Genomic DNA, 21719 nt, shown 5'->3' on the forward strand with positions numbered 1-21719 from the left:
CAGTCAAAAATGGGATGGATTTCTGGCAAACATTTCGGTGAAAAGCGTGTCCATGTCTCATTAAAAAATTGCCAACGTTTTTGGCAAGACACTGCAGCTGACCTCACTATTACTACAGCGCTAGGCTGTTCTGACAGGGTAATTGTTTTTTAAAAGGGCTATCAGGGGGAAAGATGGGATGAATTTGAACTTCACCCAGCAGAACCTACGACTTGTTTGTAAAATATTATACCCAAAACGTCAGCTGTCAACTTTTTGCTTCTGAGCTATGCCACACCAGCAGTTACACCCGGGGAACATAAACACTTCCAAATATTTTGCGCGTTTAAAAAACAAACAAAAAAACGCAACAGAAAAGACACAAATGTCTGCGAATGTTAAAAACCTGCACATTGTAAAAACACCCCAACCAACCACCACATACAATCTTTCTGTTGCTTTGAAATTAGAATCACCCTTGGGACAGTGTCGGGAAAAAACCCCATCGATAGTGTGACAATGTGAACCTTTTTCTTCAATATACTCCTAGCAGATCAGAGATATTCTGTAACACAGCAGCTGTCTGTTCCAACAGGCAATGGGAGAGGCAGAAAGTCTATGTCCTGGTCTTCTTTCCTCTAGCGTGCAGAATGCAAAGCATTTAATACATCATCTTTTTTCCCCCCCAAATCCCCAGAGTGAGAAAACAGAAGTGAAGGAAAAACAAAAGTCTAATATTTTGTTCTTGAACCGTGTAACTGCAGATATGATCCAACATCATGGAATGAAAAATAATATAAAGCAGAGCGTTCATGTGCATCAGAAAAATACAATACAAACGTTTTAAGTTTCTCACGAATCCCCTCCCACTGCAAACAAAAACATTGACAAGGTCTTCGGAAAGGCTCCCTTGAGATCTCCGTGCCAGAGAGAAAAGCTCTGTAAGGAGAAGAAAATTCCTCTTGGCTTAAGAGCAGTATATGTAATAATGAGGAGGCCCTGCAGTTGTGGCAACATTTTTTTTTTTTTAACTAAGTTAATACATTCTACTGACGTACAGACAACTGTGATGGATCAACGAGACCTTTTTTACATTTCCATACAATGGACAAACTCGTCAAATCTTGCACGCAATAACAGAACCTCTTTTCCAGGAGCCGAGACTGAAAGCAGCACGTAACACTGTTTTAAGTCCTTCCTCACGTCAAACATCTTGACATAATTCACTGAAGGTATCAAAAATATACCCTGTAGACCAATACATCATTTACAATTGCTTTTTCTCACCATTCGGGAAACAATGCACTTCGAGCAATGGAGTCCCTTCAGCTGCAGATTAATGCACCACAATATGGGGAACTTCTTTTGATTACAAGATAAACCAAGGATTTCTCGCTCAGAAGGACTTTTGTTGTTGTTGTTAAATGGATCCTTAGTTCCCTCCCCCCCCGTAATTTTTATTTGTTTAAGCTTTTCCGGGGCCTGCTGGGGAAGTTAATCCCATGCAGGGGATGCCTGTAAAAGGAACATCCCAAGCAGCCCAAGAGGAACAAAATGGGGCCCCTTTGATTTTATAATTCAGTGGCGCAGCCTGTGGGCTGATAAATGCATGGAACAACCTGGAGGCTGGGGGAGGGCAGTCTAATCCTATTTCAAGTACTCGATAGCAGGCAACACGGGTGTGCAGGCAGAGAATACACGCTATATGTGTGCCTAGGCGCACACACATATAGTATATGCACATGCACCCAAGCACGCTCGCTCTCCTCCCAACATGGGTTTCCTCGTTCTCAACGAATCTAAGGAGTAGAACTGGAGCACCAGCTGGTCTCCCCTGAGTAAACAACTGGGATTCAGTGAGCGATTGCCTCCTTTGGAGCTTCCTCCCACCTCCCATCAGCTGTTCACAGACTGTATCTCAAGCTCTCAGCTGCTGCGTGAGGACACCAGTGCTGGAAAGAGAACTAGGCTGGGTTCCAGCTGGCTGTCTTAAGGCTTTAGACTGAAGAGGATTCAGAAATTTCCTGATGTGAGAAATGGACCGATTGGAAAAGCGCTGCTCCGGCTTCTTTGCTGACAGCGCCATGGACTGATACGGTCGGAGTTCACCTTGGCCAGCTCGTTACCCACGCGTGTCCACTCTTCTCCTCCCTCTCTTTCGTTCATTCACTGTCTGAGAGCGTTTCGTACTGGGAGCAGAGCAGGGGCTTGGGCTCCTCCTCCCAGGCGTGGTGCTGGCCGATGGAGTTCCCTTGTGGAATGGACGCTGGCGGCGGGGCTGTCACCACGCCGGTTGGAAGCCTCATTGTCAGTGGATTGTATGGAAATGGCGTGGAACCTGAATAGGGGCAGAAGGGAAGGAGAAACTCAGCATGGTCCAAAAGGTGGCCCAGGGTGGGGAATTCACTCACCAGCCCCCTAGTCAGTGTCAGAGAGGCCCCTTGCAATTCAGCACAACTGGCAGGGAAGGGAGGCCCAGGGATGGAAGAGCAGCAGGGCCTGTGGGGTCAAGAGTGAGATGGGGGTCTCCCTAGGTATAATAAGCAGTAACTTCCCTAAGGGGACGACTCAGCTGACGCTGACCCGGGTGTCTGTCTGGGGAGGCAATCTCACCCTCCCACCCCTGGCAGAGTGCAGAGCCAAAGCCCCCAGGGGGCAGCGCTGCGCTACCTGCAGACGAAGGCCTGTCCTCCCAGACTCGACTGGTTAGCGGTGTCCTCCTGTTACAGTCCCCCTCCGAATGAACGGAAGAAACAGATGGTGGTCTCTCTCCGGAGGACAGGCCCGGCGCTGGAGACTTGGCCTTGCGGCTGTTAGGTCTGGCAGCAATCTTTGGCTTCCCTCCTCCTCCTCCTGCAAAGAGAAGCACCCTGCTTTTCAAACTGATCGCTGGAGACACACGCCACACGGCCACGGCCACAAAAGCCACTCGTGATTTTGGGTGCCTGACTGGAGACGCCTTAAAGGAGCCTGATTTTCAAAGGGGGGTGCTCAGCACCTCCTCAAGGTCTGGCCCCTTTAAGGTGTCTCTGGATAAGTCCCCAATATCACTAGGAGCTTGATCTACGTCTCTTGCATATTCAGAACGGCAGGTTCTGCCTTCAGGTACCACTAGAGGTACAGGACGCTTAGCATCCGCTAACCTTCACGGCAGACATCTCAGCGGGGAATGGTACAGAACAGCGTTCTCGGCATTTCCCAGCCAGAAATGGGCAGGTTTTCCCATGCTACAAGAGTGCACAGGTATTTAGGGCGTTCTACCAGCAAACTCATATTGACCCTTTGCTAAAAGGCCCAAGGACTTCAAGACCCTCTGCTGGAACGAAGAAGCTACTGCAGCTGCAACGGACAGGCTCAAAGGGCCAAATACTTCCCCGATTTATCCCCCAAGCCACCCCAGGGCCTTGTTGGCTCCTTGTTGAACTCACCTGCTACCATGAAGCAAGCTGCAGCAGCTTATGTCCGGCCTGGGGGTTGCACACTTGGACGCACTGAAGGGTCTGGCCCAAGGAGAGGGTTGGCTGATGAAGAGTGTCTGCCTGCTGGCCTGGCCTGGCCTCTTTTCTGCAAGGGACTGGGGAGCAGCTCATTGAACATCTAAAACCCAGTGCCAGGGGCCTTGAGTGACTCAGTAGGACAGGGACTGCGTGTGAGAAGGAACAGGCACCCACATGCTCCTCTTCCCTCTCTACAGACAGCCTGAATGCAGGGCCGTCCGGGAGCACAAAGGGGGCAGTTTGCCCTGCCCCCCACGCCCATGGAATTTGAGTAGCACTACGACCTGGGGCCCGGGGTTACACCATCACTCACTCAACCCTCACCTGACCGCCCCTGTCCTGATAGAGGGACAGTCAGGCCAAACCTGAGTGGTGCTGTGACCTCATGCACCAGGCCGCAACGCCCGGAGCTGGGCCCAGCCCTGCAGGATGGGAGTTGCTGCTGTGGGGTGAGCTCGCTCTCCAACCCCCCCGCCCCTGAGTTCCCTTTTACTCCATGGTAATGGCTTTTGGAAGGGTAGGGGCCTCACTTTCAGATTTTGTCCCAGGCTCTCAAAACCTCTGCATGGCTCTGCCTGAAGAGCTCTGTTCTGGTGAATTCCCAGTGGGGACAATGCCAGTGAAGGATAAGCAGCACAGCTCCCTGTTCTCCGTCCCTGCCTAGCCAGGGACGAGGTGTAACTCAATGCTTCTGGAACTAGAGCATCATGTTGACCCATGTGGATGGCAAATCAATTGGTATTTGGGGGAATGACGGGCTGCCCACTCCCTGCCCACATTTCTGATTCTACCCTCCTCCGTGTCCCCTAGTGGCATGGGGAGATTCGTGGGAATGGCCGTTGCCAGAGCTGTACAATGGCCCAACCCTGAAGCCAGGGGCAATTCCTTGCATTTCACCTGCTGCACAGGCTTGCAAGCCATGTTCTCACATCCTGGGATGCCCGATTCGTGGCATGGGGCGGGAGGAGCAGTGGGTCTATGTCTTCTGGCCTCAGCAGGGATGCTCCCCACTCCGGATTTCCGAGGGTTCTGCCTTATCCCACCATTCTCAGCTGCCTTGAGGCTTCCCTCCCATTCCAAATGCCTCCCTCTGTTGTCCCCTGACACGGCATCTCTCCCCAGCCATGGCTGTTTTGGGGATTGCCATTCGCACCGCTCCACCAGCGAGCCAGGCTGTCTTCCAGAGCAGAGCGACAGATCCAGCGCCAGGCCTTCGCAGGGGCTGAATGGTGGGCAGGCAACACTGACAGCTAAAGAAATGCCTGGAGCCGATCTACAACTGTGGTTAACCATCAACCCAGCCGAGGGCAGGTGAAGACTCCCCCTGGCGGGTACATGGGAGGTTAACCACGAGCCCTTCTGTCATCCGAATGAGGTCATTTCCCCTGGCACTGCGGGGATCACACAGCCCTGTCCCCGGAGCTAGGGACACCTGGGCTGGAGGGGAATGGAAAACTTTGTGCTTCTCTACCTCCAGTGCCCCAAACGTCCCTTCCCTGATTCCCGCACTGGGGTGTGTGTGTTTTAAAGCACTATTTTTATTCAGGGGGCACATATCTACCGAGAGGAGCATGGATTTCTCACTGGGTGAGTATCTCTTTTGGGGCCATACAATCTCAGGCCCTGATTCAGCAAAGCATTCAAGGACTTGATTTCAATCAAGTGCTTTAACTGAAGCAGAGGACGCCTTAAGCAAATTTAAATGCTTTGCTCAGCAGGGAGGCTTAAAGGCCTTGCTGAATCAGGATCCTCGCTCGGGCTTGGGATTTGTTTGAAATGCACATTTCTCTGCAGTGTCTTTCCGTGCAGGGTCTTTTTTTTTAAATAAACCTTGACATCATAAGAAGAAAAGGAGATTAAACAAGGAAAAGAGCCCGGTCAGTGTTTTAGAGAAAAAGCAACAGCCCCTTTCAGGCTACGACATGAACGTAAAAGATTTCAGGATTAATCAGCAAATTCACAAAGCTCGAAGGGAAAACACAAAACAAAGAGGATAAAAAAAAAAAAAGAATGAACAACACTGAGAAATGGCGAAGGTGGAAAGGGCTGCAGACCTGGCAAGGAGCGCATGTCGTCATTCCGTCCGTCAGCAGCGGTTATGGGCATAGCAGCGGGCACGCTTGCACTGGCATTCAGAGAGTTAAAAGCATTGGCATTGGCACTGAGAGGCGAGCGCTCTTCCCACTGCTCGTCATATTTACCCATTAGGGCCTTCCTAATTATTGCCTCCAACCCCATGTTGGTACTGGAATTTTCTTGAACCGACTGGCTTCTACAACTGATTAGCCCTGGGAGATACGGAAAGGGGAAGGAGAGGTGAGGGGTGGGAGATGGGTTGGGGGGAAACCAAATAAGAAGAAAGGGGGGGGGGGGAGAAAGGAGACAAGGGAGAAGGGAAGAAACAAACAGTCAGCACATTCTTGCAAAGCAACAAAATTTGTCATATTGTTTTTAAGCTCTGCAGTGCACTCCGTCCCCCCGCCCCGCCCCAGGGCTTGGCGGGAGCTGGGGGGGTGGGGAGTTAGAAAACAACTTGCTGAGTGAGGAAGAATCTGGGGATGGGAGTGATTTAAAAAAAAAAAATTTCAATGGAGACCCCGATGCCTCAATAGCTGAGGAGTGACAGGCTGCAGGGCATGGATCCTGAGCTTGGCAGTGCCTCGTGGGCACACGGCCCAGCAACGACCTGCCGGGGAATTGCCCTAGCTCTCCTGTGGAGTTGTTCTCTACTGGGTCTGGTGGGGGGGAAGGCCAAGAGGAGAGAATGCTTCCCCGTGCTGATTAATTCCTTCCCAGCCCCCTGCACCATCTGTAGTCCGGACTCCACCGCCCACGGGGCCCAGACCCCCACATCTACAGGTCAAATGTCATTAGGAAACAGGATGCAGAAAACGCAGTGATGTGTCTGAGTGCTTGTGAGTCATCAGAAGCCATGCAGTTATGGTGCAGCGCCGCACAGGGACCGTAGGGCACTCGCTCAGCCATGGGACCATCATTCCCAATGCGTCGGTTACAGGAAACGAGCAAGGGCAAAACTTACAGAGTCAAAATACAGGCAAGAAAATAAAATGCCGTGTTTCCTTAATCCCCACTTTGGTGCCTGCAGCCCCCTCTCCTGCCCGCAGAGCAATTCTCCTCTCTCAATAGGAATGCTGCAGCCATGGTGCCCCCTCCTTGTATCTGATGCAGGGGAGCGTGCACTCCCCCTGCGAATGGGCAGCATCCCCGCCCAGCTCCCAGCACACACACTCTGGGCTAGTGTCCCAAACACTCCCGAGGGTTTGCCCTTCTCCTTCGCTCAGCCCCGCAGAACAACCCTTAACCACAGGCTTTTCCCTGCAACACTTCCCAGCTCACACCCGAGCTCCCGCTGACACAGACAAGGACACGCAACCCCCTGCCCCCAATGCGCCTAGCTCACAGCTAAAGGGATCCACCTGGTTCGGCTGCCGGCGTGAGTCAGCTTAACCACTGTGCAGGGTCAAAAACTGGCTCTTTGGTCACCGCCTCCCTCCCCCAATACTAACGCTTACTGGGAAGCTTTTCTAAGGCAGATAACACCATTGCCAGCAGCCTCTGCCATGCAGATACCACAGAAACTCGGGGCTTACGGAGCTCTTGGATCAAACAAAAAAAGGTGGGAACGCCCAGTGGGCATGGGCCTAGCTCCCCAGCATAGAGCGGGGTGGGGGGAGAACCCATGGCCGATGCCGGCCTTTCGACCGAACGGTGGGGTCTGGGGACAGTGCAGGTCCCTGGGAAGTTTAACCATTTCTAGGCATTCTGCAAAAAGACCAGTCCCGGCGTAAAGCCACTGAAGTTCATGTTCTTAGAGAGGGGACTCCGCTAGGAGGGCTGTAGGTTTTGGTTTGATACAGAAAGCAAACGAACAGGATACGCTAGCTCGGTCTGTCTGACTCATGAAGCGTGCTACATAGTGCTGCATATGTATACAGCGCACTTCAGCTGAGGGGCGCAGAGTGCACTCCAGCTAAGAAGGAAGCCCCCCCCAACTCCCTTGGGAAGCAGGCCCTGCTGTACCCATTGCACAGAAGGGGAAACGGAGGCCCTGTGAGGTGAAGCGACTTGCCAAGGTCACCCAGCAAGCCAGTGGCAGAGCTGGGACAAGCCCTGACTGCTGCTCCCAGTCCTATTCCAGTCCCTGTAACTCCGGTGCTGTTCTCGACCCTATCAATGCCTAATCCCTTTTGGAAATGCTCTCCGCGGGGCCTCGATAAAATCCTGCAGCGTTTTCCACAGGTTATTTATACACTGTGTGGAAAAAGAAGCCTCTGGAGATGAAGGGTGGAGAGCAGCCCTGCTCCAGTAGCCTCTGACATCTGAAAAGACACACATCTGAGCTGGGAAGGGCAAGCCTGTTACAGAAGCAGCTCAGGGGCTGCAAATGAAACCGGAGCCTGCGCCCCCAGGGGCGGCCTGAGGAAAGACAGGCCATCATTTGAGAAGCAGATTCCCCTCAGCTGCAGGGGGAGGATTCTGGGAACCCCCTGGAGCTGGTTTTTCTCTCAGTGGGGAAGGAAGAGGCCTCACTGTCCAGGGCTGCTGGGCTCCCCTGTTGCTATGCAGTGTAACAGGGACACTGGCACCGGCCTTGACTCCTCGTGTGGTGCTGGAGTGGGGAGGAGCAGCAGCTCCTGGCAGCTTGAATGTCTCCTTTAATGCTGAAGAGCTTGGAGACACAGAGAGAGAGAGACACGCAGAGCTAGGAGTCATGGACTCGGCTCTTTGGAGCCCTGCAGTGCGCTCCCGTATGGAAGTACGGTCCCTCCACTTCCAGAACCACTGTCCTGCAGGAAGGGAGCAAAGGTCTTTTTCGCACAGGAGCTCACTGTCACTCAACGGCAAACGCCTGTGGGGCAGGTAGAACTTTAGGGCTCTGGGCCTGCGGTGATTCCTACGCTCTTCTTTCCCAAATAGAGCTCCTGGAGGCAAAGGTGACTACTGCCTCTAAAAAGCCAAGGCTGTCCCCTCTCAGTAACAAGGTGGGACCTCTGTTCCCATGACAGCAACCCACAGGGAAATTTCTGCTGGCCCACCTGGGTGGATGCACTGTTGTCCTCCTCTGAACCTGGCCAGCCCCACTCACTCCTCATCCCCCGGGCAGGCTCGGCTCTCAACGGCGGAACTGTGTGCCATGCTCTGCAGAACCACAATGCCCCCGCAGCGTGTGGCGTGACCTTCTGGTCCTGCTCTGCTGAGTTGCCATTCTCCCTTCATTTAAGACTATCCGCAGCCATTCCCCTTTCCCCATCAGGTCTCAGTCCTGGAGTTCTTGGGGCACTGCACTGTCCTTGTGCCTGTCGTTTAGACAGGAAGCTCTTCAGAACACGGACGGTCTTTACTTTTGTGGAGCGTACAGCGCCTTGCAAAATGCCAGGCCTAACCAAGTATTAACTTGGCAAAGCATATGCAGCTGATATTGTTACTGATCTAGGCTTTAAGCCTGAAGGCTCCTTAGTTTCAGAGTAATGTTTTTTTGTACATATAGGAACCAACATCTGAGCCTGTCTTCTCTCTCTCTCCCCCACCCTCTGGGCTCAGATGGTCATTGCTTTGTCCGGCATGTGTCCCTTCAGCAAGTATTAACAAATCAGTGTGCCTGATGTAGTGTCCCCTGGATAAAACCTGGGACATCACCCCGCCCAACCAGCCACTCAATGGTTTAGACACGTGGGGACTTTCTGCTTTCAGCAAGACACACATCTGGGAAAATCAAACAAGAAGTCTGCTGGGAACGGTGGGCAGCCTCTCCCGAGTTTTGGGCTGGGATTGTAGCACCGTTCAAGGACCTGAATTCTGCTGCCAACACCAGATGGGACCAGCATGATCATCTAGTCTGACCTCCCGCCTAGCACATGCCAGAGAACCTCACCCACTGATCCCTGCATCCAGCCCATCACGTGTGGTTGAGCTAAAGCGTACTGTTCCCTCTCCCTCTGATTCTAGCTCCAGCCTTCCCGTTTGCCAGCTCATGCTCCTACATGAACACTGGCTCTGTCACCTCACACCTCTTCACGGCGGCAGAGTCTGTCCCTTATGCTGCCGGCCCTCTGCCAGTAAGAGTCCATTTAAAGATACTGCTTCCCTACAGCATCCTCCCTGCTGGCGTCACATGGTTTCTTCCCAATCCAACAGATCCCAGGCCAAAGCCCTGCCGGATCTAAGTTTTTATGTCTCCTCAAATTCTGACAACCTGGAGGCTTTAAAAGGACTAGGCCTTTGTAGCCTGCAGCCCAACAGAGCAGCTTCCAAAGCAGGGAAGGGCCGTAGGCACATATTCTCCCGCCTCCAATCTTTCCCACCAGGAATATACTGTATCTTATTTCAATAAACGACACCGGAACCCGCTGAACCTCCTCTTCTCAGGCTGTGAATTCTGTGTGGCGTGTGGCAGAGTATGACATACGATAAAGATCTATCGGGACTGTTACCTGCTCCAGTAATTGCTGGCATGTTGAAAATCTCTGTCCCAGGCTGTCCAACATCTGGAGGAAGACAAAGAAGTCCCTCAGTATGAACTGCAGCGCACAACGGTTAACTCCTAGGGGAGCTTTTCCTTCCTAACACTTCCTCAACCCCAGAGGATCATGGGACATGCAGTTTGAGTCCTGGCACCTACATTACATTACCCACACTGACAAAATCCCAGGCCAAGTTCAAGTTGTGGGTGGGTGGGGCAAGGAATGATGGTTTGGGACTAGGAAGTATTATCTCTGTTTTTAAAGCAACGCTACCCCCAGACACACAACTCCAAGATAATGAGCAAGCCCTGGCCATGCCAATCAACATCAGAGGTTCTCCAAGTATGGCCCATGGATCATCAGTGGCCTGTAAAGCCCTTCCAGGTGGCCTGACAGGCAAGGAGTGGCGGTTTGGGAAGTTGGATGCATGGGAGAACGCTGCTCTCACCAAGTGGACCAGAGATGGCAACAGAGAACCACGGGTACAGGTCTAAACCTACTGGCATTAATGCAGCACAGCTCCAGAGAGTCATGTTGATGTCCACAAGTGCACTCCTGTCTCCCTCCACCCCAAGATCCTGCCCTCTGGGAGGTTAAGCAGGGGTACAAAACCCAGAGCTTTCTCGAGGCGTTTCCAAAGGCTCAATCCCCTATTCCCAAAGAGGAGTTTTTGTTCATGCATTCAGCGAGGGGGAAATACTAAGTCAATATTTTCCCTCTTAGCTGAGCTATTTGACTTGGGTATCGCTTTCCTTAGAATAACAGCAGTTCTCATTAAACACAAGGCGTTTCCTATTTCTGTATATTTCTCCCCGATAAAGAAACGAGTGGGAGGTCAACCATGCATCCCCCAAGGAACCTAACAACGTGGTTGGATTATGGTAACAACATACACAGGACGAGACAGCTTGGTCCTTCTTATCCAACGCAGCTGTTACACGATGGATTCAAATTGAATTAGTATTGACTGTATAATGCTGAGCTAAATTAAATTATGATCCTATCTACTCTATTAGCGGCTAATGAAGGAATGGGATGAATTTCGACTACAAGTCAGGCTGGGTGTTTTTTCAGAGCTGTACCAATATTGATGTCGGGTCTGACAGATACATCTTCAGGAGGCAGAATTCAGGCTGGCTGGACAGTCATTAAAAACGTCAATAGCTCTTAAGACTCCTCTAATCTCCACTTGTTAGTTAGTTCCTATTGAGGTCGTTCAGTGCCGGTGAGTGGTGCTGGACTGACAGCCCCAGAGAAAGGACAGGCTTCTGAGAGGCACCTCATAGAGCCCGGCTAGCTGCCGGCACTACCAATGCGGCTTGCAGTGGCAGAGGGGTATATCTGACATAAATGGCCATCACAATACAGGGCCATGACCCATCCTTAAGGCCCCCAAGTCACCTGCCTTTCTATCTCTTTTCCCCATCAGCAGAACTCCCCGCCCCATTCCTCTCTCTGACAGATCTGTGCAGTGGGAAGACACTGAACTAAGACGGTTCCCAACACGCCCGGCCACACACAGGCACGGTACTTGTATGCAGGAGAGGCACAGGATGTGCTTACGCATCTGTATTTAACAATACGCAACTGCATGGATAGGATAAGAGCATGGGGCAGCAAATTCTCATCCCCAGACGAAACTGGCTTCAGACTGCTCAAGTCTGGGAGGTGGGCTCCTGTCCCTTTAAATCATGTCAGAAAGAAGGCTACTTTGGAATTCCCTCTCCCTTTGGTTTTGCAAGGAGTCTTCATCCCACCCCGCTCCCTCCGGCGGCTGCTGCGTGAAAGCCCCAGCCTGGAAGCCTTACTGTACTCCGTTTCGCTCCTGTTGGTCGTGCCGAGCTTTTTGATGATCTCCTGCTTCTTGGATTTCACCATGGCGGAGTTGCTCTCGGTCAGTTTGCTGAAGAAGGCTGGGGGCTGGGTGTTGTTTCCTGGGGATTTGGAACCCATTCTGTGAAGCAAAAGGCGATCAGCAATGGCTGCAGAGGGCCCACTCTACGCCCTTCTGTCTATAGAGCCCCTATCCCATTAGCCACCCGATGCTTTGAACCAGCCCTCAGGCCATCCAGATATTGGGGGCTTTCTAGCTTAGACTTAGGAGTCAGGTTGTCTTCAATTTGAGACTGATCAAAGGCCCCTAAATACAGTGTGGCTTATTCCCCCAGGAGGTCCAGACCATAAAACGTCTCTTGGCTGGAAGAGAAACACTTCTGGCCTAGTTCTTCTTACCCTAGAGTCACGGGCCCCAACAAAATTCTCCTCTGGGCCCCGAAATCCCCTACCCTGGAAGTGAATTCTTTCTGCTCAGCCAATCACCGGAGCAGAAAGATTACCTGGTAAGGCACCTTGGGAGAGACTGAGGACTAGGGCAGGGGATCTCTGAGCTGCCAGGACAGGCTGGCCCTGAGCTGCAGGAAAAAATTGGAAGGAGTCAGGACACCTGGGTTCCACTCCTGACACTGCCTCTGCATGTGACCTTGGGGAAAGTCACTCAGCCGCCGTCTACCCAGGGCCGGCTCCAGGCACCAGCCTACCAGGCATGTGCTTGGGGCGGCACCTGGAGGGGGGCGGCGCTCAGGCCCGAGAGCGGGGCCGCGACTGGGCTCGCCGCCCTCCCCGCGGCGCTCCAGCCGGCCAGGGAGAGTGGGGCCCGTGGGGGGCTCGCCGCCCTCCCCCCGGCGCTCCTGCCGCCAGGGAGAGCGGAGCCGCGGCGGGCTCGGCGCCCTCCCCGGCGCTCCGGCCGGTCGGGGAGAGCGGGGCCGCGGCCGGGCTCGGCGCCCTCCCCTGCCGCGCTCCCCGCCGGGAGATGGGGGGGGTGGGCGGCGGGAGGCTTTTTTGCCTGAGGCAGCAAAAAAGCCAGAGCCGGCCCTGCGTCTACCACCCTGCAGCAGGGGTCAAATACTTTGCGCAGAGGGGTTGGGAGAGTTAACGAACTATGCTTGGACAGCCACAGATGGGACGCAAAGCGCTGCTCCCGGGCGCTGGCAGTCAGAGGGGAGGACTTCGGGAAGAGGTTGCAAAGCGAGTTAATCCGTCACCCCTGTTCTTTGGTGGCATATCCAACCCCAGCAGCAATATAAATGAAGAAAGCTGGCAGTCAGCTCAGGCAGCCACTCCAGGCCGGACCCAGAGCGCTCAAGGGCAGGCAGCATAGAGTGACAACAGGTTACCATTGGAGGGTAAAGGTCTGTGCCCCAGCTCTGCCCCCAAAGCGCTCAGAGTAGAACGCTCAGGGGAAGGAAGACCCCAGAGTATTGCTTTTGTGCTGTAACCCCCGGCCAGGCAGGAAGAGTCCACATTCCCCATCTCCTGTGGTTACCTCTGCTCTGACTGTTCTCCCTCTCGGTACAAGATTGGGTACGAGGTGCTCCTTGTGTGCTCCGGCTCTCCCATGCCGTCTGGTGGCGAGACAGGCTCGATGCAGTCATCTGGTGCACTCCCCACAGACGCTTTGCTCTGCTCAGGAGATCTGAGGATGGTATAGTGAGACGCTGTTATTCATTACAATGCTCTTAACCGCTGCACAGAGGGATTAAAACCCTTCTGCAAACTGGAGTGTCATGGAGAAGGGGGAAACCAACCACCCAAGCCCTTAATGTTACCCTTAAGTTGCACGTTTTTGTCGCTTTGTGTGTTTCTGAACTACACACCTATATCGTAAGGATTAAATTTAGACAGGTCTCAAAGCTGTAGCCAACTCGTATGTAATCCTGCAATTGGCCCTAATATAGTTACACTGCAAAAACAGAGGAACTAACCCTGGGACTTTGTGGCTCAGATCAAGTGTCCTATCAGTACATCCTCTACCCGGGGCGATGTCCTGCATTTGCAGCGAGCGGGGCCTCATCTAAACTCCTCTATTGACATTACGGAGAATTAACCCTTCGAAGGTATGGACCTGCAGAGTCCAGAGAGTTCGTGTTCTCTTGCTGCAGTGTTAACACATTGTGACAGTCTCTAGGAGCACAGAGGACATTCCTGCACCCTCCGAAAGCACTAATATGGCTAGCTGGCAAGTACAAGGGCTCAAAACTCCACCAATCACCAGGGACAAAGATGAGCAGGAGCCGTCAGGAACTTTCTCTAGGGGTTTTGTTGTTGTTATTTTCTCCTTGGTTTTATTTTTAGTACTGAGCACGTTGTTTCCTCTTGCAACCAACAGGGGGCAGATTCTAGCACCCTGCAGAGGAAATGCAGGGCTCTGCTCCCGCGTTACCCTAATATCCAGAGCTAGACCCCTGCATAAGAAAGTTGCTATTTCTGGCTGCTCATGCTGGCAGGTGAGTCCACTTAGCCCTAGTCTGGGCTATCTGGGAGAGCGGAGAGTGTCTCTGGGGCAGAGGGAACTAGGTGCAGGGAGAGACGGGTCCTGCAGGGAACTGTCCTAAGAACAGCCAGGCTCTGGAGAAAGCTCAGGATTAGGGCTCGGTTGTTTGCGTGTTTTAAAAGCATGATCACGACCACGTTAAAATCTCTGCGTGGCCGGGGCAAGCTGCATTAGCCGGTCGATGTGAACCCTACCGGGGGTGCCTGGAACTCCCGGTGACCAGCTAAGCCGCGTTAAAACTACAACGTGCCCTGTCTCCACCGGGAAGTTTGCCTGTGTTCGTTCCCACGTGTTCCGAACGCTCCCTTTCCCCCTGGTGCAGAGACCGCTGAAGAGAGTGAGCATGAGCCATAGCTCATAGCGGTCCCGATCTGATGCTGAGCTCACCTCTTGTCTCCCTCGCTCTGCGGGGAGATTCTGGAGGCCGGAGCATGCTCCTGCGGCTGGATGTAAGCCTCACTGGGCGTCCTTCGCAGGTCCAGCACGGGACACATGGCCCCAGGGAAGGAGTACACCGGGGTCTGGAGGTGGGAGTTGAGCTGCTGAGGATGATGGCGCGTGTAGTCTTGTGTGATAACCTCCTAGAAGAAGCAACGCCTTGAGTCAGCACTTCTGTCTGCGACCTTTCACTGGCCTGTAGTTTATGTGGCAGGGATGGGAGGGCACGCTCTGGCGCTGAGCCCTAGTTATTTCTCCCCTCCTAGTTTTGTTGGCTGGTCCTTATAGGCAGGAGGACGGAAAGCACCCTTCTCCCCTGGGCTTCTCTGCAGCACTCTGCTGCCTCCAAAAGCAAAAGGCCAGAGGGGTTGCCGCAGAGCGAGGTGACCTGCTGCTACCACCACCCCCCGGGTCTGCCACCAAGGCTCCTGACTCCACTCCTGGCCCATTCTCCGCTGACGGAGACGCCCCAGAACAACCCCTGGACGGGAAGAGGAGAGAGAGGCTGATTACGCTGATGTGCTGAGCCAGCGTGACCACCCGCTGCTGGTGGCCTTTGATGTTCTGGGACGACTGCAGCAGCTGGCATGGGGATTGCTGGCCTTCGGGCAACTGGCGCAGGTGCTGCATGTGAGCTGCTTCTGCTGCAGAGAGCTTCAGGGAGGCTGTGAAAGGAAAGAACCAGTCATGACAACCCAGGGCAATCACACAGCGCCTCCGCCTGCCCAGCACAGACCCTCTGTTCTGCCCTTCCGCTCGTCAATCAAACTGTTTTTTTAAACTATGCTACTTACTTGTTATGAAAGAAGCCAGAGATGCCGCTCCAGGGAATTTGGTTTAGGGGTTACACAAGGAACTGGGAGTCAGGAGACCTGGGCTCTATCCCCCACTCTGCCAGTGACTAGCTGTGCAACTCTGGATAAGTCACTTAAGCTCTCTGTGCCTCTGTTTCCCCATCTTTAAAATGGGGCTGATAATATTTATTAATCAGGCGGGGCACTGAGGTGCTCCCGGGTAATTAATTAATATTTATGGAGTGCTCTGGAAAGCTCCCATGAAAAGCGCTATCCCCCAGGCATGTAAAGCAGCCGCCGTTAGCTAATATACTAACGAGACATTCCTTGGCAGAGCCGCAGTTCCCTGTACCAGTCTGCTGTCAGGAACTGCCAATGGGAGGCTGATAAGCCCACGGCGCGCTAAGGTTATTCTTCAAACGCTGGTGGCAGCTCCAGCAAAACACGCCCAGCCAGTTGCAAACGGAGATCGATGGGCCCTCGGCTACCAACACATCCCACCCTCCTTCTAAGCTTCTCCTGCCTCCCCGCACATTTCCTCCTCCCTCTCAGCCTGTCGTCTGTGCGCCTCACCCCAGCCCAGAAGGGAATGAACACTTCCCTGCAGCACGGCCAGCCAACGCCCATTCCCTGCTCCCTGCCTTCAGCTCTTGCCTGTCACCACGCACTGGCGCCAGCCTGGCAGCGTTATTGCTCACACTGGGTAGCGCTCAGAGGCCCAATCAGGGCCCCCTTGTCCTAGGTGCTTGTACACACGCCGTGTGAACGAGAGTCCCTGCCCTGAAGAGCTCACCGTCTAAATGGAGAGGGCAGAGGAAGGGGGGGGACGGGGACGGGACGAGAGAGTGACCCAGCCAAGGTCTCAGGGGAAGCCCATGGCGGAGCCAGGAACTGAACCCAGATCTCCTGAGCCCCCATCCAGAGTGTCAGTGGCAAGGCCAACCTCCTTCTCAAGGACACGGACGGATCTTTGCAAGGCAGAAGCTTCCTGATGGGTCCCTCCATTCATCTTGCCACCACCAGCCTCGGTTCCCTGAATCTGCCCACCGCTAAGACAAGCGTAGTCCCAGGGGGAGATTTCAGGGAACGCAGGTTGGTGCGGACACAGCCCACTATGCGGGGGAAGAGGGAAATTCCTCACCCACAAAGGGGAAGGGGACAGAGCCTCACATATTTTGCCTGGCAGCCTTCGACTGGGCTGTGGGCTGGAACGTCAGCAGTACAGGAGGCCTCCTGCCATGTCAGATCTGCCTCGGCCGGCTCAGGCGGCAGCAGCCCCTCACCTTGCTGTTTTTGTCTCACGTTGTGCTCCCCGTGCCCTTTCTCCACATCCGGCAGCACCTTTGCCCCTTTCTCGTGGGAGACGCTGGGTGAGCTCGCCGGGCTTACTGCTTCAACGCCATCAGGGCTGTAGCCTCCGTGGAACCCTGGGGAAATGGAAGCAAGGGTCTTTATATTGTGAGTTTCCTTCGTTGCGATTAACCCTACCTGTCCTGCGACCGCTGCTGCACTGAGATCTTCAGCATCAGCAAAGAAGTGACAGAAATAACCAGAGACCTTGCATCTAAAGCTGCAGGACATACCCGCCTCGATGCAGCTTCTACAGCCCTTCTTAGTATGCCAGGGGGCAATAAGGGCGACTGTAGCTTGGGCATGCATACTCTGCTAGCTTTAATCTAGCTACCATGGGTAATAAAAGCAATGAAGTTGCAGTGGCATGGACCCCAGTACAGGCTGGCTGCCCAAGAACATCCCCAGGGTCCCCAGTAGGTTTATATTTGGGTGGCTAGCCCACGCTGAAGCCCGTATCACTGCATCTATGCTCAGTTACCTGTGCTAGACAGATTAAAGCTAGAGTGGGGGTGCCTACCCGTGCTATCATGACACCTTCACGTGCAGTGTAGATATAGCAACAGGTGCATCGAACAGTATCAGTATCATAAGAACCACCAGCTGACAATCAGCAAGGAAACACACAGAGAGACACAGACAGCCACATTTTTTGCTTTTCAATTACAATGAAGAAAACAACATCACATTTTCCTGCAGAGCTGTAAACCCAAACACAACAGCTCAAGGCAGTGAACCTGACCGGCCTGGATTCACACCTCCCACACCAGGGAAACGCAAACAAACAGATAAAAGCCACATACACAGTGAAAAGTAAATGATTGTTGTGGTAGGGTGTTGGGTTTTAACTATTCTAGGTGGCATTTTCCCTGGTAGATCTCAAAGGAAAGCCAGTATCACACCACTACCAACCTCAACCGGTCAAAAATTGTGAGACAGGCCACCCCAAAACTGAGAGATTGAAGCCACGAGATTAAACAAAAATACTAATAACGGTTGGGTTTTTATTATTTTCCTTCGGGTTTCTGAGCCTTTGAGGTGCACGCAGGTCACATTTTCAAGCTTTTATCTGCTACTATAGGGTGAGAAACTCACTTTTTTTTTTTTTTAAATGAAAGTTGAGATTCTCCAGGAGCTGGAGTGTAAAATGAAACGTGATAAAACCCTGAGAGTCGGCAACACTGCATCATCATTATCCCTGTCTTACAGGCAGGGGGATAGAGACGCAGAGAGGTGGCGTGACTTCCACAAGATCACAGGACAGATCGAGAGCAGAGCCAGGAAGAGGACTAAGGTGTCCTGAGTCCCAACCTTGCGCCCTGCCCTCTGGAAACACTGCCTCTCTGGCTAAGGAATTTCACGCACTTCTTGATATGCCTTTAACTTCCTAAAGCCAAGTTACCAGGAGTTATCAATGGAGACAAATCACACTGTTCCCTCCTGGCTCTGCGAGACCCATGTGTATTCCACCAAGGGCTTCCTTGTCACCAGCGCATTCTCTCTGGGAGCCAGTCACAGCTGGTTACCTATGCTGAACTCATGCCCAGACCAGCCTGCTCGCCCCATCCTGGCCCAGGTAGGGACCATGCCAAGCTGGGCTCACTCACTGAACCCAGCGGATATCAATGGACTCATGTGAAGTCACTGGAAGAGAGGTGGGACGAGTGGGAGATGGGCCATTCCCACACACGTACATGCCTTTTATTAAAGGGTCGTTCTGCTCACTCCCTCCTTGACTGGGTCATCTCATGCGGATTCATTGCTTCTTAGCGTGAGTTCCCCACTCCCTCCAGTCACGTTCTAGTGAGTCTTGGCTGAAGAGCCAAACCCTAGTACCACTGGGTCTCCACCCCACTCTGAAAGGCTTGTCTCTATTGACAGGACATTGCTGGTGCTGATATCCCTGATCAGGGCTGGCTGGTCATACTCTGATCTGACTGATGGCTGGAGCCGGGGGTAGGAAGCAGACCAGCTTGCTCTGCCAGCACTGGGGGAGTCGGAGTGTGTGTAATATTGTGAACCCCAGAAATCAGAGTAGCTTGGAGCGGTTTGTGTTTACGCGCATCTGGAGGAGGAAGAGAAGTAGATGTACTAATGGCCAGGCACGGATCAGAGAGCTTGGGTGGGAGGGAATCAATAGAAAAGACTTAACAAGGTAATATACAGCTAATTCTTGTTCCAAGGCTTTCGGGATACTGTGTCCCAAGCTCTGGCCTACGGGTCATTGGAACACAGCCCCTCTCTAGTTTGGGACGGTCAAACACAGCAGCACAACATAGCCTTGGCTCCAATAAAAGGGGAAACTCTTTTACTGTAGCACCCCTTGCTGAGATCTCGAGGCTGGGACACCTCATCCTTCCTATTGACCGAGCAGGATTTCTAGCCACTGTAAGGTGGAACGTTGCAACTCCCAGCTCTCTGGATGGGCTCAGAGGAAATCCTGCTGCTGCATCACTTCCCGATGATCTACTTGTTCGGATGTATTTGCAGAAATGCTTTAATGTGTTTTACTAGCGTCAGGAAAAAAACGCGCCACTAAAGCCAAAGGTGAGTGTGTGTTCATAGCTAGCAGAGCATTCTCGGCAGCTGGCTGGAAGAGCCCAATGATAAGTATCACTGCTTATTAGTAAGATCTTGAAGAGCAAAGAGGGGAAGATTCAGAGAATAGAGTCAGAAAAAAATTCTCCTCTCCAATTATTCCCATGGATTGTCTGGTGCACACTGTGCACTAAGGTTTACATGCATGGGAGTGCAACGCTGGGATCCAGGGCAGACGTGCAGGAGAGATTCACAGAGAGAACACTGTGACATGCTTACAGGACCCCTGTGCGCTAAGCATTACACGGTGCTTGCTATTAACTAAATATCTAAATGGAACCCAGGGGTCTGCTCTGGACCAAAGTGCAGCTGTCCCCGTAGGTGTCCCTATAGAGATGGGCATGAACGTAGATCCACCTCCCCCCCCCAACAGCAGTTTCACCCAGATAAACATATTCTACTTCATTTTGTGCCTTAAGCTGTTGTGCTGGGTTAAGCAGCTGCTGTGTTTCACTCCAGAAGTGGCTGCATTCCAATGGCAGCTACACGATCCCCGTGTACAGTATACCATCTATATTTATGTCTTATATAGTGTCTGTCACCATGGCATCTAAGCACTGATATATCATTTGATAGACAAATTGATACATTGCTTTGGGATCTATCAAATTGAAAGGCATTGTGCAAACGTGGGACATTGTTCTTGTCTGACGTGGCTGTCCTGTTAGAATCAGACATTCCCTCCCCCTCCCCCCAGACCCCTTGCTGTTTAAGTTATTACCCATGATTCTTTAACGTAGGCCACATGTGAATTGCTAATTACAGTGAAATCAAGAATTTAAAATAAATAAATAAATACCAGGAAATGAACTAGAGCTGCAAAGCAAGAATCAGCAAAGGAAAATTAAAAAAAAAGGGGGTGGGGTGGGGTGGAGGAAGGATTTTTAAAACAAATAACAAAAATAAAAGACTAGAATAACATAAATGATTCCAAAAAACTCAGGAAGTGGAAGAAGCCAACCACCAAAACGTGCAATTCAAAAAATAAAATAAATAAACAAATTGGTTTTAGGCCACAAACTTGGACTGGCACCCGCCCCTCCAATTTCTTACCATCACTAGTGGAGTCGTTATTTAGCGAGCGTCTTTCTCGCTTCCCCTTATCGCAAGAAATTTGACGCATGATAATCACATCTATGAAGCTGGCCGCTGTCATGGTGGTCTTACCGAGTGCTCGGAGCTCCTGTTCCTGCATTGAAAAGGATTTACTTTGATTCTTTTCTCTACTGTGCTGCTCATTGACCGAGACTGCGTGCTGCTGATCCAGGGGTGGATGATGGTGCTGGTTTTTCCCCTGTCCTCTGCTATACTGCTGGGTAGAACCTGGCCCGGAGGCTGGTAAGGGCCTGGACTCCATGGCTTTAATAGGTGATGATGACTGTTCTAGGCCTGCCCCACTGGGCAGCTTTGAGGTGAACATGTTGTTGTCAGTCTGAGGGCGTTCTACCTTGGCTTCTCGGGCCCTGGACGCCTCTTTCTGTAGGAGAGCAGGGTCCATCATGGCTGCATAGCTGTCCACTCCACCGAGCGAGCAGCGCAGGGCGGATGCCGTGGGAAAGCCTGCAGAGCGGATGGGCGATGTGGTGGTGGTGGTGGAGGATCTTGAACGCAAAAAAGAACGCAGAGATAATATGACCGTGGGGCTGAGAGACACTGCAGCTTCCCCACCCCTACAGGAACTAGGCTGTTTGCTCCTGTCAAATCCAGTAACCCTACTCAGGTATTAGCTACAGTGCATGTTACTCGGAGGTTAATGGATCCAATGCCAAACTATGCGAAACAGACACAGGAGAAGGTCACATTGTGTCTTCCTTGGAAAACTAAATGAACGGGGCCTGACTCTGGTCCTATTTACATCAGTTTGGACTTCAGCAGAGTTACTCCTCATCTGCAGTGACGGAAGTGAGTAGAGAACCCTGCCCATGTTCCATTTAACCAGTGTGGTTGATTCCCCATTTATAACTTAGGCATGAGACTGCACTGGGGTTAGAAAGGCCCAGGCAGAGTGTGGCAGAATACCAGAGAGCAAGAGGAATCAGATCCCTTCTAGCTTCCTGCTGAAGTTGGGATGAAGAGCAAGCTGGAAACCCCACCAGCGACATATGCATTTCCACAGCTTGTTTGCTGCACAAGGGGCTGGCCAGCTGGAGTGACCAAAATAATGGGCTAAATTCTGGAGCCCTTACTTCAAAAGGCTGAAGAAAACTTCTCACTGAGGCAAGGGCTGGAGCACGGGCTGAGTAAGAACATC

General features: G+C 52.4%; 1 protein-coding gene across 1 annotated transcript in view; it reads right to left on the minus strand.

Moving 5' to 3' along the window:
- Window positions 1-984: 984 nt before the first annotated feature.
- Window positions 985-21719, minus strand: part of NCOR2 (nuclear receptor corepressor 2) — a 392352-nt gene continuing 371617 nt past the window's right edge. Inside the window, exons 38-47 of the mRNA XM_024196814.3 lie at window positions 20522-21069; window positions 16804-16947; window positions 15240-15391; window positions 14676-14869; window positions 13281-13430; window positions 11767-11912; window positions 9929-9982; window positions 5531-5764; window positions 2650-2832; window positions 985-2317 (exon numbers count right to left, since the gene is read on the minus strand). Of these exons, the coding sequence (XP_024052582.2) occupies window positions 2142-2317; window positions 2650-2832; window positions 5531-5764; window positions 9929-9982; window positions 11767-11912; window positions 13281-13430; window positions 14676-14869; window positions 15240-15391; window positions 16804-16947; window positions 20522-21069 (1981 nt within the window). The 3' untranslated portion in view covers window positions 985-2141. The remainder of the gene's footprint in view (window positions 2318-2649; window positions 2833-5530; window positions 5765-9928; window positions 9983-11766; window positions 11913-13280; window positions 13431-14675; window positions 14870-15239; window positions 15392-16803; window positions 16948-20521; window positions 21070-21719) is intronic.

The sequence above is a fragment of the Terrapene carolina genome, unplaced genomic scaffold (assembly GCF_002925995.2).
Source record: "Terrapene carolina triunguis isolate 2854851 unplaced genomic scaffold, T_m_triunguis-2.0 Scaffold234, whole genome shotgun sequence".
Classification (NCBI taxonomy): Eukaryota; Metazoa; Chordata; order Testudines; family Emydidae; genus Terrapene; species Terrapene triunguis.